The sequence below is a fragment of the Xiphophorus couchianus genome, chromosome 4 (assembly GCF_001444195.1).
Source record: "Xiphophorus couchianus chromosome 4, X_couchianus-1.0, whole genome shotgun sequence".
Taxonomy (NCBI): domain Eukaryota; kingdom Metazoa; phylum Chordata; class Actinopteri; order Cyprinodontiformes; family Poeciliidae; genus Xiphophorus; species Xiphophorus couchianus.
The window spans coordinates 29161262-29176897 of record NC_040231.1 but is presented as its reverse complement, the minus strand read 5'-3'; the positions used below and the strand labels follow the sequence as shown (position 1 = coordinate 29176897).

General features: G+C 39.6%; 1 protein-coding gene across 8 annotated transcripts in view; it reads right to left on the bottom strand.

The window, feature by feature from the left end:
• Positions 1 to 15636, bottom strand: part of kif13ba (kinesin family member 13Ba) — a 56778-nt gene that overhangs the window by 35092 nt on the left and 6050 nt on the right. For 7 of the 8 annotated variants that reach the window (XM_028015376.1, XM_028015378.1, XM_028015380.1 and 4 more), the window contains 5 exons: positions 13528 to 13621; positions 4108 to 4120; positions 2501 to 2561; positions 2322 to 2414; positions 1945 to 2125 (listed from right to left, as the gene is read on the bottom strand). In XM_028015376.1, the coding sequence (XP_027871177.1) occupies positions 1945 to 2125; positions 2322 to 2414; positions 2501 to 2561; positions 4108 to 4120; positions 13528 to 13621 (442 nt within the window). Of the gene's footprint in view, positions 1 to 1944; positions 2126 to 2321; positions 2415 to 2500; positions 2562 to 4107; positions 4121 to 13527; positions 13622 to 13695; positions 13715 to 15636 lie in introns of those variants that run through there. The other variant, XM_028015382.1, reaches the window with a different exon arrangement.

The following is a 15636-nucleotide window of genomic DNA, read 5'->3' as shown; positions in this document are numbered from 1 at the left end:
CCCTGATTTATTGCTGACCTGCTGGACATAAACTGGCCCATTGGTGGCTGCAGAGCAGGCTGCTAATCTTTTTATCTGCTGACCACTGCAGCCATCACAATGCAACCTCCTCTGATTTATCAGCTCAACGAGTTTGAAATAATTACAACTTTACTACAGGTTAGCCGATAAACTTTAAGTGTTTTTGGCCACTGCTTCAATAGGTTTGGTAAAGATGACTGAATATTAATCAACTGCAAGAAAATAAAAAACAAAGACAGGAGGTTTAAAGCAATGCAATTAAAAGAAAAGATATTCAGTCCCTGGAGGACGTTGCGGTGTGTTTTGTGATTGTTGTGGCCTTAAATTTTTGATTTTGTGGAGCCTCTTTTAAAAAACTGCAGTTTCTCAACTTCATTTCTGACTAGTGATAATAAAAAATTTCTTTAAAATATGTGGAAAAGAATCATGAGCACAACTTCTATACAGAAACTAAAGAGAACTGAGTTTATTACTAGCATTTACAAACTAGCAGAGAATGTAAAATAGATAACATTAGTATTCTTATCGACAAGCCTGATATGATATATTGCCATGGACTAATTACTTAGCGGACATTATGTGAATGCAGCAGCACTACTTAACTTACTCGGTTTGTTTGGAAGAAAGAAAAAAAAAACGTAAAAATTTTTTTTGGTTTTTGACTCTGGCTAGTTGTTAAACATAACGCAGACCGAACAGCTCCGCTAAGCAGCAGGCCTCCCTACGATGATCAGATTCAAAGGTGTAACCGTGGCGACGGCATGTGTACGCTCGTGGTGCATTAAAGATTGCTCGGGGAAAAAAAATCACGTTACTACATCTTAACAACGGATCAACAGTTGGGGGACAGAAGGCACAGATATGAGAAGTACGGGTGAAACGTCCCACAGATATAGCCCGCGTCAGTTACGCTCATGACTGTGTTAGTAAATCCTACAGAAGATCTCAAAATGGTTTTGGCAAAAAAATAAAAAATAAATAAAAGGCAAATGTTACTGCTTAGCCTCACACATGCTTTCATCTTGCAGGTTCGGCTTTCAAGAGACGTTGTGAAACATGAAGTTGAACAAGAGGCGGGCTAAGGGGATTGGTCGATATTCTGCCAAGATGCAGTGATTGGTCAGAAAAGAAGGAAATACAGGACTACACGGCTGCACAAAACTTACAAAAAATGAGTGAATTTGCAGTGGTGATCGCAATTCCCTGGATGGATTAATTAGCACTGGGTTATAAAAAAATATTTTTAATAAGTTGTTTACGTTTTTTCAGCTAAATTAGGACTGTTTTGCACCGCTTAATCCAAAAATGACAACATTTTTCTCAGTCAGGTTTTTATTCTAATTTGATATTTTGAATAAACTGATAAAGTTTTTGTGGCATTATCAGTTCACTTCTGTTAATAATTTTCATCCAAAGAAGGCTTTAGAAGAAAAAAAAAAAACGTTTTCTAGTAGTGTATTAATTCAATGCTACAAACTTGGATTTCTGCAAATTGAACAATACACACTGATAAGGGTAAGTACGTGTAAATTGAACATTAAATCTTCATTGTTTAAAATTCTCCGTCTCTTCTCGGTCCTGATGGAGTCTCTCCTCCTGCTCGTCACTCATTGATCCAGATTATCAGCAAACTGATCCAGATGTGAGAACAAGTCATGCATTTTGAAGCTGATGTTGCTCCATAGTTCAGAAAGTTGACCTGATTGAGCAAAACCAATGTGATTTTTGGATTCAGCACATCACCATGACCCTAAAACAGTTGAAAACCACAGATGATTTTTTGGGCTGTTGACCGGAGTTATTGTATAAAACAAGCATTTGACTGAGCGGGAGATTACAGCTTTAACAGAGAGACTCTACACTACAGATAGGACACAAACTCTAATATTGAGTTTGCGCTGGACGTTCGACAGGTGTTCCTACCCCTTCGGGTCGAGCAGATCTCGGACCTTCTCGTTGTAGATCTCCATGTAGGACACCTCTACGGTAAAGCTCTCCTCCTCCCGCTGCTCCTCCTTGGTTCGCTCAAACAAAGCGCTGCAGAGGCGAGGAATCAGCCCGGGCTGGTCACCTGAGCCCATCATGGTGTACGACTTCCCTGACCCTGAAACAAACGTTACAGGCATGCAAAGGAGTCACTGGCGCCATTTTTTCTACTGCTTTATCTACGAGAAAATAGAAATTAAGCCATCAGTCAAGAGAACGTCACATACACCGTTTATACAACACGCAAAATAAGATGTGAAATAATGTTTACAGATATATATATACTTATGGAGAAGCCAGAGTTGGTGAATTACCAGTTTGTCCATAGGCAAATATACAGGCGTTGTAGCCCTGGAAGGCATTGTGGAGAAGACTTTCCCCAAGGCACTGGAAAACCACCTCCTGACCTGCAAGGAGGTCAGGCCCAAACTTCACTTCGTACATTTAGGTGTTTAAATTAAAGTACGCTCTAAGATGCTAATAACAAACTGACCTGCAAATTTTTCCTTATCCGTTTCATCCATGGACCAGAAGCAATAGTCATAGGCAAAAACCTGAAGGAAACAGAGGAAACAGCAGAGGTATTAGTCATTAAGAAATCTGGCAGCTACCCAGAGGACTTCAAAAGTTATAAGACCAGCTATCTGACATGCCGATCTGAATTGTAGGGTAAGCTTTTCAAGTAGCTTGTTTTTCATTTCTGCCCCTTGCAGAATTTTTTCTTTGACTCAAAGACTTCGACGTGTTCAGAAAAGAAAGGATAGAAGAAGAGAAGAAGAAGAAGAATTACTTTATTCATCCCAGCAGGGAAATTATTTCGCAGTTACAGCAAGAATTTTTTATACACAGATTAACACACACACGACGGAAGCTGCGTCTGCAGGCAGCCAGCTGAGCCGGCGCCATTTTTGAAGGAGGACATGCGGCAAAGGTCGTCTGGACTGGGAGTCGAACCCGCGACATCCGCGGGTCTAAGGCCTCCAAATGTGGGGCGTGCTAACCCCCTGCGCCACCACAGCACTCTGGGAGTCCAGTTCTACAGATATGTAGGAGGCAGTACTATGCATTTTCTAGGCACATAGTAGCATTTCATAGCATAAGTAACTGTTAACTTCTGTTAAAAAGTTATTGTCAACGTAAAAAAAAATTGACTTCCTGATTTAACGCCTTGAAATTGGGCCTCTGTCTCTTTAAATGCTCCTGCTATTTCTGAAACTCCATCTTCAGGAAGTCAACACAACATCACACCTTCTTTAATTCTAACAATATTTTTTTACCAGCGTTGCACTGAGAAGTAGCTCGTATGATGAGCTCAGTCAATGCGAGGTTCCACCAGGTGTTTGCTAATTGATGCTGGCTAATCTGAAGGAGCAGAGTGGGGGAGTCAGGAGGGAGTGACTACTCTGTGAGACGGAAGCTTGGAAACTGCAACTCCGAGGAGGAGCTGCGCCTTGAAGGCGGAGCTAGGTCCAACCAGGTGTTTTGCACAGGGAGATTAAAGGAATCATCAAACATGCATAAAAAACAAAAGCAGCACTCTAGTTCTGCTTTTGATGAGAGAATAGCATTGAAAACATGATGTAAAGCTCAACCTTTTGACATAATACTGCCCCCTTCAACTATAGATTCTTAGCAACATCATTTAGATGTAACTTAGTTCTACTTGTGTTTTACCAATAATGATATTTGCTTCCGTTCAATTTAAAGTGATAAAACATAAACTGCTATGACTTTCATTTCAGGAAATCTTTCAGCAGTATGATCCGGGTTCGCTTCATATGTCGTGTTGCAAAGCAGTGCACCAATATTTCTGCTGAATGAGAGGGAAAAAAACATAAATCCTGGAAACACTGACATGCTGTGATGTGAAGCAGCCAGCAACACTCAATGTTTCAAAGTTTTAAAAAAAAAAAAAAAGCACTTTAAAAGTGCTTCTTTTTTTCTTTCCCTTTCTTTTTTGTTTCATTGCCTGGCCTGTATGGCTCCACACAGCTCTTGAACCTAGCAGAAGTTGAACAGCGGTGCCTTTGTTAGACACAGAGATGATTCACAACAATGGAATCGGGTGAGAAACGCCTGTGTGTTGGTGTGCGCCGTTACCTTGGACTGATTTCTGGAGATGTTGGGAATGTCGAGGTCCACGGGAGGAGCATGTGGAAAGACGGATGAAAATAAGAGCACATTAATAAAAGGTATTCTGCAGCTGGCCATCCTGAACTCATAAAAAACTATTTTTAGATGTGCCTTCTGTAGAAATGAGCGTTGGATTGGAAATGTTGATGTAATAAGACACCAAAAGCAAAATTTGAGACAAACTCTTCAAACTTTCCCCATTTTCAGTCAAGTAACCGAATGCAACACTCTTGGGCATATGTAGATTTCTCAAAAATATTACAGATAAGCCCATCACAACAAGCAATAAGTCAATTAACTGCGTGATAAAGTAAAATGAGAGCAATTACTTTCATTCAGAAAAGCATTTTGAGAAATGATGCAAACTTTTGACACCCAGTACAAAGTAGTTACAAAGTAGTACAAAGTAGTTAGTTTGCGCCACCTGCCATTTTGTCTCTTTTCCCCGTCTAAGCTGAATGATTCTTATTTTTTTTTAATGCAATTTTGGTTACTGATATTTTATGGCCTATTTTATTTATTGTTGTTTCAGTTGTTTTAATTATTTTAGATATTTAGGATTTCCAGTTCCAGTGTTAAATGTTCTTTAGAAATTGAAGTCGTTTTTATCTTTGAGTGAGTATACCTGGATTAATAAACCAGTATTATTATTTTTATTACTATACTAGTTGAATAAGGACTCAAAACTACAATATTATCATTTATTGCAATAATCTCTGGGACAATTTATGGCCCCAACAAAATTTGTTATCGTGACAAACCTAATTATAGAGGATTTGAAAAGGATTCTTGTGTGGGTTTTGGATCTCAGACAGAGATGGGTGACACCTTCTAGACATGTCTGTGTCTCTATGAATTTATGTCTGTGTAACAGGGTGGAGGGTGGGGCGGGGGGGAGCTGTTGCATACTGAAAAAAAGATGATGGCATCCAAAGGTTACTGGGTCACAGTCACACAAAAAATGGACACAGCTGGTGTAGAATGTCTCTGACGAAAGTAAAAACATTCAAACATAAAACAGAAAGACGTGGCGATATTTTCAGAGAAAAGAGAGAACTATAACACAGAAATGAACTGACAGCCGCTACAACACAGTTAGTATTGGAAATTGGCCTGATTGAAGTATCTTTTTAAGTAAAGAACAAATAATACAGAAACATTTGGCTTTGAGAATTTCTGCAACCTCACCAAACGAGACTGATAACTTTTTAAAGAGATTTGCTAATAAGATGACTACAAATGTCTTTGGACTGCACCTGTGATGGTGCTAAATAAAACAGATATAGTTCAAATTCATGTTGTAGTCAAACAGAGATAGACTAAAAAGTCCACTTTCTTTACTAACACCTGCATGAATATGAGGAAAATGATGAAACCAGTCTTTATGATCTTCAACAGACCAATAATTCAACTTATCTAACAAGAATTGGATGAGTCTCAGATGAGTCCACCAGATTTAAAGTTTGTTGGAATGTCCATCCTCTTAGCCGCCTCTTTTCTCTTCCTCCTCCTCATTAGGATAAGGAGCAGCAGAGCTTTCATCTGACATCTTGACAGACACATCCTGCAATTACGTCAGCAGCTGGAAAAACGACCCGTTTCCTGGACATGTGTTCAGTTCTCCACCAATGGGAAAGCTCTTTGCACTCAAACGTCCCCCTCTTCCTATGTAAAAGCATCATAAACTAATGTTAACATCTGAACCAAGTCTGGGTAAGTTGGAGTGTTACCTTTTTCATTCCTTTAGTATTTTTTAAATGCTTCCATTTCAAGAAATATGTTTTAATGTCTTTTACTTGAATCCAGTTGTAGGATGAGACTGAAGAAAAGACAGCTGGTGATTTACAGTCAGTTAAAAAAAAAAAAAATTCACAGTTCAGGAGAATCCCTCAAACATTCTTAAACAACACCACCTACGTTGGGCTAAATTCTTGGCCCGCTTAAGTAGGTCAGTCACCTCAACTTCTTTTTGTTTTTGACTGCATACTTTCCTGAAATAACCAGGATTTTCATCAGTTACAGAACCAAATTTACAGTTTTGTTCAGTAAATTGAAACTGGAAAGTCTCTCCGTAAAGCCTTCTACATCAGACCGCAACGACAAGTGCCTTGAGCAAACGTCACATTAGGATGGTTTATTACGCATCACTTACACATAAAATGCTCCTCTGTCAGAGCTGAGCTAAAAAGCCCAAACACCTGTTTCCTCTTACCCATGCACATTCTTCATGAGCCACCAAGGCTGTAGCTCTTCCACAAACCCGCCAGCAATCTGCAACACTTCACATTTCAGATGCTCGGCTGCTGACAAGCAGACGCTCACAGAGCACAAACAGGCTCAGTTCCTCCTATCAGCACTTTAATTGAATCCAGTGGCTTCTTATGACGCAATTAACGCCTTCACTCGTCTGCTTTGTTTTTTCTTCGGCTCCCACCAGCCGTGTTTTATTTTAAAACATGCTGGAGTCACATTTTCCCTCCAAAGGGAGGATACAGTGGAGATTAAATGGTTCTCTTGGAACATACTTTTCGATTCACCCTGTTCTGAAGATATTTTTTGTTTGCCTGAAGGGCTTCTCCGATCTGGACGGACGAGGGATGAACGCACTCTGGCAGGTTTTGACGTGCTTAATGATGACAGCTGTCATGGTTGCTTCGGAAACCAAAGGAGAGAGGGGTCACCCATTAGCGGAGTTAGGGGCTCCCCCCCCCCAACCAATGGCTGAGGAGAGTGAGGCGGTCAGGAGAGTGGCGAACCCGCCTCTCCTCCGTCCTGAAACAATTCTATTTGCTCCTCCTCCCTTCAGCCTGTCGCCGTCATTTAAAAAATAACTTAATGCATGAATGCTCCCTCTCCCCCTCTTACTCCTTTCCCTACTGTTATCGCATTCTTTTTTTCCCCCTCTCCCACACCGTAGCATCCACGGCTGTGTGGAAAAGAAACAAGGAGTGGAGGATGGAAAGAAGGCTAAAGGTAGCCAGGAGATTTGAGGGAAAGCGAGGCTGGGTCTGGGACAGGAATTTTAAGCTCAAACACAAAGGTCAGCGTTACACAGTACATACTAAAGGTCTGAGTACAGTGCATACAGACTGCAGGACAATGGATTCTCATAGTGTGCAATGATTTCTCTCGCCACTGTAAGCGAAAGGCTAAAAGAAGCCATTTCTTACTCCATGGGCAACCAAAACCAAAGCAAACAAAGGTAATCCCCTGAAAGAAAATAGGGGGAAAAAAGTGGAACTTGTCACTAGAAGAATCAAAAATAAATAAATAAATTTGAGAAATATTTTGAAACATTTGAACATATGTAAAATTTCACGGCTTCTAATTAAGACTAATTTAACGTGCTGATAACTCATAACATACAACTAGGACAACAAATAATTATCCCTTCAGCTTATTTTATAAAACATTAGAAATAGATTAAAAAAGGCAAATAATTCAATTTCTATTTTAAATAACTAGCTAAACATTTTACTGCCCATTGCTTTACCGTATGCTTGTTTGTTTGTAGCAAAGGATGGATCTGTAGCTAGTAAAACTTCTAACGTCATCCTGTCAAAAGCTCAGGGCTTTCTGTTGGACTGAATGTTAATAAAATGTAGAGCTAATCTGTTGATTACTTCTTAGATTAACATAATAATTGGATAACAAAAAGTGCTTAAAATATTTTTGCTCTTTTTTTTGTGCAAAATTTGAACAAGATGAAGCAAAAATTGTCCCTTGAGAGGTTCTGAGTAGAAGCCACTTACAAAGAAGTTCTTTTTTACCATTAATCCAAAATGTATTTATTTTTCCATACAGTTCAGTATTGATTGCCGCTCTGACCGTGTTGTTCTTTTAGCAAATGGCTGTATATGCGGCAACTAGTAATTAATCGTTTACTAAATTAGTTGACAATCATTTCAGTCGTCTTTTCATCACGATTAATCCAATTCATCATTTCAGACCTACACACAACATGGATTTTAGTCACCCGGGGCCAAACACCCTCCTTTCTTCATTGTCTTGGGAACCAAGTCGCTTGTTATTGCATCACCGACAAGAACCTGATCTTTGTCAGCAGAACGCGTCAACATCCAGCTTCACTGGTGCAGAGCAAACAGCCCTCAGGTCACCATGCAAACCACGGCATCTGAACATGCAGCTATGCCGGGGTTAGTCATCTGCTTATCAGAAAGAGCGGCACAAAGTGACCTGAGCCTGTTGTTTTAGGGCAACTCACCCGCAAAAGGTTTGCTAAGAACGGAGGATGCAAATAAAAAACTCAAATGTTAAAGAGCAACAATAAAAATGCCGCAATTTATAGCCATATTTTTTTAACAAGCATCTACAGGGGAAACAAACATCTCAGTGGAGTCAAAGTTGGGAATCTGAATATACAGACGGCTATAAAAACTAATGATTTAATAGTTTCTTGTCTAGGAGTCAGGGTCATGTAATACATGAGCTCCGTAAGAGGATATCCTTTCTGGAGCTCATTTGTATGAGATGTAAATGAGGTTCCAGGCTAGCCATTGTTCCTCACTGGGTTTAGAAACTCGGAGTGTTGAGGTTTGGCGCTCACATGGAACCTCACGTCACTGTTAAAGCTCATATTTTAGAAGCAAATGATCCAGGATCAAATCTGAAGGAAGCAAGAATGCACAAAGCATGAAGCCTCTTTTTTTTTTTTAGTAAATGATTAATAATTCAAGGTTGGATCAGAATGGGCCCAACTAACAATTCAGCGTTTTGCAAAGCACTGAATTCGTAAATTTTGACCTTTAGAAAAGTTTTGTCACGTCACAACCACAAACTAATTTAAGTAGGATTTAGTGTTGTGGATAGCTTTGTGTAAAACATGTGCACTACACTTCCAAAAGAATTAGTTTGTATGACTTCAAAAGACGATAAACATCTCATTTCTAACCTACAGGGTTTAATATGATGTCACTCTTTGCAGCTAGAATTGTTCTGGTTGTCCATCCACAAGGGTCAGGAGAGGGTTTTATGGGAAATTTGATCATTACTCCAGAGTGAGGTCAGACACTGGTGTTGGATGGTGAGATTTTTGTTCCCTTTCCAAAAGACTGTTAACTTTTATCTGTGACTGCTAGTACAGAATCTGACATGATACACGTGTACAAGGAAATATTGCCTAACATCGCATGTGCTTGCTGATCAAGAAAAGTGATGATGTGGGGAAAAAAAGATTAGAATTATTAATTTTATAACAGTTTTTCATACTTCAAACTGAAGAACTAAAGTGAAGTGTAATATAAAAAAGGCTGTGTTTGCAAATGCCTCAATTAAAGTTTGCTTTTAATTTTTATGAATTAATGTGAAATGTTTCATTTCTCATCTGTCTTTGCACTTCAAAAGGAAGTTCAAACTTGAGACGTCTGAATTGTATTGCATTTATATTTCTTTTGCTAGCGTAAGTAGCTACTGCAGAACTAGATATAAACTTATCTGATAATATCTGTATCGGTCCCGATATTTAAAAAAAACCCTCTAAATCGGGTATCGTGACAATGTGTCTGACATGGCAGATCTATTCAGTCTAATTCTATATTTTGTGCTTGTGAGCGACTTCATGCATTATGATTTATTGTCAATCCGGCACAGTTTTTCTGTATCGGATTGATATTGGCCGATAAAGAACCTCGGATGTCTGTATCGGAAGTGAAAAAAGTGGATCCCTGAACAGAACGAGACAACGTTTTATTCAATTAATTATCAGAATAATTGCAAGATTACTAAAATAATCGTTTACAACAGACCTATAAGAATAGCAATGATTGAGTTATGCCAAAAAGCAGTCCTGTTTTCCAGTTATATGTTCCCATAATTAAACAGAAGGGGATCTGATCCTGGAGGCTCTGTTATCTCAAGCAAACATCATGCACCTGCAACACGCCAACTTAACTGCCTACTTCCTCAATGAACTCAACCCCGTCTATCTCAACGAACATGTAAAGCACTATGTCAATGTAAACTGGCCTCAAACAAACAAAATTAAAACAGCATCTGCACACTGAGCACAGCAGTCAGTCGGCCCATCCGGCTGTTGCCTCTTTGCCCCTTTGTCGCAGGGCGACGGAGAGAGAAGCTACAGCTCTGCTCTTGTTCCGAGCTCCATAAACGTCACCAAGGGAAGTTTATGGTCGACAGATGCTAGAGTAAATGAAGCTTCTTCCCCCCTCCCTCTGCCATCTTCTTCTCACTCAAGGAAGGAGACTCCCCTGGTCATCAGCAGCGACCCGGACTTAACCTCCCACCGAGCTCCCATGGAAACGGAAGAGATGAGAAAAAAAAAAAAAAGAGGAGGAAGCTGGGGCAGTGGCAAGTTACGAGGGAAGAAGAGAGCCGAGAGGAGTCGGGCGTTTTTATGCACAATTGTCTGTGTGTCAAAGCTGCTGTCTATATTTTCAGGCTCCTCTGACACACACAACCACCTGCCGCCGCCGCTGCCGTCGTCCTCCGCCTAAAGCCGGCCTTTTTACTGATTCTAATCAGACAGACAGCAGTCACAAGGGCTTCTTTCTTCCAACACAGCTGACCTTCCTCCAGGATAGCCAGTCAGTTTTTGAGCGGATTTCAAACCCTTACACATTAAGACTAAAGAAAAGGCAGCTTCTCCATTGCAGTTCCGACTGTGACCTACATAATCCGTCCTTCCAGGGGCATTCCAACATTCCTGCTCTGTAACCTAATCTAATAGATCTCCAACCATCTCCCAGGGATGAAACTGAGAGACTCAAGTGTGTTCAGCCTAACCAAATAAAGACAGCTGGTTAACATGATGAAACAGCCAAAACAGAGACAGAAGTTCAAATCCACCTGTTGCGACTGGTCCAATTTCTTGCCAAAGCACATCATGAGGAAGAAGGAATGTCACAAACAAATTTAGGAGTTTTGGAAAAGTAGGAAAGGATTAAAGACATGTGCATAGTTTTCTTCAAGGTCAGCATCTCTCTCTAAGAGTACAGGAATTACAACAAACATGTAAATCTGCCATTAAGGATTTTTGCACAGTGAAAGCAGCTCCTAAAAAAGCTGTGGCTGTACCATCAGCAAAAATGAAAGTCAAATTTGCTATTGCAGCGACGGCTACCTGGAAATCCTGTTTCACGTTTGTTGCAATCCATGTTGGGAAAACGACAGAGCAAACATGTGGAACAATGTTGCTCTGGTGAGATGGGACTAAAACTGCCATACGTTGTGCTGTGGGGATGCGGTCCTACAGCAGGGACAGGAAAACTGTTCAAAGCTGATGTGAATTTGTGTTTTAGCTCACCACAAGACACAGGAAGAAGACATGGGAAGGAAGGGAGGCTCACCTTCTGAGGTTTTCTCCAGTGGTTTTATCCGGTGTATGCTAAGTGCTGTTTCTTTATTAGGTTTCTTTAATGTTTGCCTTTTCCAAGACTTCCTAGTTGCTGTTTAGGTTTACATGATAATGTCTACCAATAACACATAATTACCTAATGATATTTTCAAATTTTCTGTCAACCTAAAACATTTTTTTTAACTCAAAAACAGGATGACCGCTGGATGACCACCCTGGCACCCCAACCACTGGGTTTAGCACGTTTTCTGGAGGAAATCCTGTTGTTTCACCCAGAAACACACAGAATAGATCATCTAGACCGGCGTTTCCCAATTCCGGTCCTCAGGCCTCCCTGCTCTGCATGTTTTAGATGTGCCTCTATTCCAGAGCAGCTGATTCAAATGATTGCATGACCATCAAGTGCTGCAGAAACCTGTTGATCACCCATATATTCCAATCCAGGTGTGTAGCAGAAGGGAAACACCTAAAACATGCAGGGCAGGGAGGCCTGAGGACCGGAATTGGGAAACACTGATCTAGACAATATTCATCTATTAAACGAATAAAACTCCAGACAAATCCAATAGAGAAGAACCACCATGAAGCTGCATTAGTAATAATTCAGACTGTGATAAAGATGTCATTTGTAACGAGCCCACATCCTTCCTCGTTAGGGGAAGAGAAGGGATGATTGCAGTTTTTTCTGTAAAGGGTCTTTAAAAAGCCTGACCTGCCAATTCTGGCAACAAAGTTTCTAAGTTGGAAACAGTGGAGTGACTTTGTTAACTGCACACGTGCAGACATGACCTAGTGGGCGTCAGTCAGCCCTCTCTCATTACGGAGCATAAGGCTGATTTTCAGACTTTCGCGAAGAAAGATATGATCAGTGGATAAGATCAGTTTTTACAAGTAATTTCAGCCTGATCTCCTAAAATGAAGAAAATAGGGGTCGATTCATCGGGTCGATCAGTGCATCCCTCTTTCTTAGAAGCGATCATAATATATTCTGCATTTGCATCCAACACTCTGTGGCGTGTATGGTGGGGTCATCTACTGAGTGTAGATCCTACCGCCTCAGTCGCTTATTGATATGCAACGTGGGAACTAAGGACAAAATATTAGCCAACAAATACTGCATTCTAAAGAGCAATTTGCAATATTTTGTGCATACCCATCTGATAGTCTATTTGGGATACATTGCTTAGTTCTAATGAAAGCCACACTTTTGATTTGAACTTCGAAAGAATTTTTTGAAAACACTTACCTCCCACTTTATAATTATTTACTACTTTGAGTTGGTCTGTCACATAAAATCTGATCAAAATACATTGAAGTTTAGGATTGTAATGGGAAAAAATGGGAAAAGTTGAAGGGCAATGGATATTTTGAAAGACACTGCTGTAGCCTATAAGAAATATTTTTGCACTCCGTATGGCGTTTGCTGTGCCTACTAAGCAATCTTTGACTATATTAGTGAATTGTGTTTTAATCAAAACTTCCACTGTAAAGACCATGAGTGAAATCTTCCCTCAGTTTGATTATTTATGTTAAACACAGAATACGACTTTTCTTCTTTGCTTAGCAGAGCAAACATGCCGTCAGCTACAGATGCGCTCACTCCCTCCTGTGCGAGGCAGGACTGATCTAGAAAAACATTTCTCCATCCATATCTTATTTACATATACAAAATGTGGGAACAAACACCCGAGGCATAACTTTTCACCACAAAGTATTGTATTTTAAAGATAAAAATCATATGGAAGGAGAAGTCAACTGTTTTGTTCAAAGTCTGCTTCCTTTGTTGTGATTTTTAACCGACTGAAAGGAAAATACTGCATTACTTTTCTGTTACTATAAAAGGGATTCTGTTGAGGATGGCTGTGCTGTAATAATTTCACTGCCTAGGAATGATTTTTCTTTCCTTAACTGCGGCACTTAATGGTGTACGGGGTGTTTGTCTCAGAGAAATGGCACGATGCTTTGGCCAAGTCAAGTGCACATGAGACATAAATCTCATGCGCACACCATCAGGTGTTGAAATAAGATCTTAGTCATGCAAATAACATGCTTACCGAGAGTCTGCTTTTCCCAAGTTGGCTCCAGCAGGATGGAGGATTGTCTGGTTCTTCGCCATTTCCACAACACATTTTGTGTTTAGCTCCTTTTCTGTTTAACAGAAAACAACAACTGTGTTATTGCAACAACTCGAAGCGCTTGATTATGTTCAGCAACAAACAAACCTGGCGATGTCAGACCTTCTCAGAGTCGGTGCTTTTTATTGCCAGGCTGAATTATTAGCTCTGTCTTTTTCAAAATCTGATCGGATATTTTGAGGTACGCGGCATGAGTTCAACAGCATCATAATGATTTTTCTCTTGAGCATCAAGTTTAAACAAGTAAGCAGGCAGGGAAATAGAATCTGAAAGTGACCTTTTACCTTGGACTAGGCTATGTGGCTAATCAATAAAACAGGACACGTCGTTCTGAGCGCCAACTAAACTCTCCCTAGTCACCGTAAGAACTGGTCCTTGAGCTTTAGTCATTCAGGTCCAAACAAAACAATGTTCCAACAATGTAAAAAATTAAACATTCATATTGACATATTGGTAGTAAATCCCATATGTGTCATGTAGCTCCTACTTTAGAAACAAGTTTAAATAAATACAATACAGAAGGAAGTTTACAGCCAAGTTGACCAGAGGAGTTCATTTCTGCTAAAGAGTTAATTAATTTTTCTCAAACACTTGGTAAAACCAATTACTGATATAATTGTATCACAGCGTTCTCAACACAGCTATTTATTTTTTAAGATTATGAACTAGGACATTTCATTGAAAAAAAAGGTATAGATTTCAAGTTTTTTTTGTTTTTAATGCAAAGCTTTGCCAGGATTTAAAGGGAATGAATGTCCTTTCCCACATTTCTGAGCACAGCTGAAAAATATCAATGCTCTCCCTCATGGATACTAATCATCCTTATGACTGCATTACATTAAATTTACATTTAATTTATAAAATCTGTATGAGAGTTTCTAAATCGATTATATTTCCTTCATTAAATTTGTCGGTATTCCACATAAACCTCTGTTTAAGGGATAAAGTACCACAGGGCACTGTGCTTGGATCACTGTAGGTCAATGAACCAAAAAGACAACTACAACTCAATTTTTATCATATTTGTTACTTGCGAGCTTTAGCCCCTGAACCATACTTAATTACCTCTAAAGTGATCTATTTTAACTCAACACATCAGTTGCTACTGACCAAAAAATAAAACTACAAAAGGGGCACTTACCGCCATCAGAAAGCATTTTTAAAAAACTAGCAAAACAAAATTGTTAAATGTTAGAACTTGAGTTAACAAAGACAGGTTATGTGTGGCTTCCCCTCTTTTCTCTGGGTGAGGATATCCTCCTCCTGCACCCTCCCACAAAGCGTTAAGAGGACAGTGGGAAACCTGATTCCCAACAGCAAACAAGTGTTTTCCTGGGACAATCGGAAATGTTATCCTACAACAGGAGGAGACGTTCATTGTCCCCAGGTTATCAGTGTTGATACAGTAATCAAGATGCACTAAACCTTCCTTACAAATTAAATTTATTTAGTACTAAATATATCAAACCAGGCTATTGAAAATGTCACAATTTCTGCTGTGCAACTAATTAAATTCAATCACAGTCAATGTGACACGTGCTTTGTTTTCTATTTGCTAACATATTGAAATAACACCGTCTCCATTTTGCCAAGAGCTTAAACATAGAACTGGTAATTATTTTAAGAATGCAATGAATGTTAATAGATTGGAACAATTTTATTCACTATAATGGAGTTGTGAAGTGCGAGCATGCAAGGACGGCAAACATTAGCAAACGAGTTAGCACAGGAAACTGTCAGTGGTTTCAATTCCTTTCTTCAACAAGTACTGCTTCAACTACAACTACTAATATAAAGGCTCCTGTTGCTTTTATGACAGAGCCGTGACAACTACAGACTGTGGATTTATATTCGCGTATAATGGAATAGCCACTGAAGATGGCTGCTGCTCCCCACATGTTAAAAACGTTTTTTAAAAAAACAAACTTTTAAAAAAGTGTCTGAAAAAGTAACACACTCCAGGATGAAGCGTGGGAGCATTTTAAAAACACTTCTTGTTCTTTAGTTTCAATACCTGAGCTATCACAT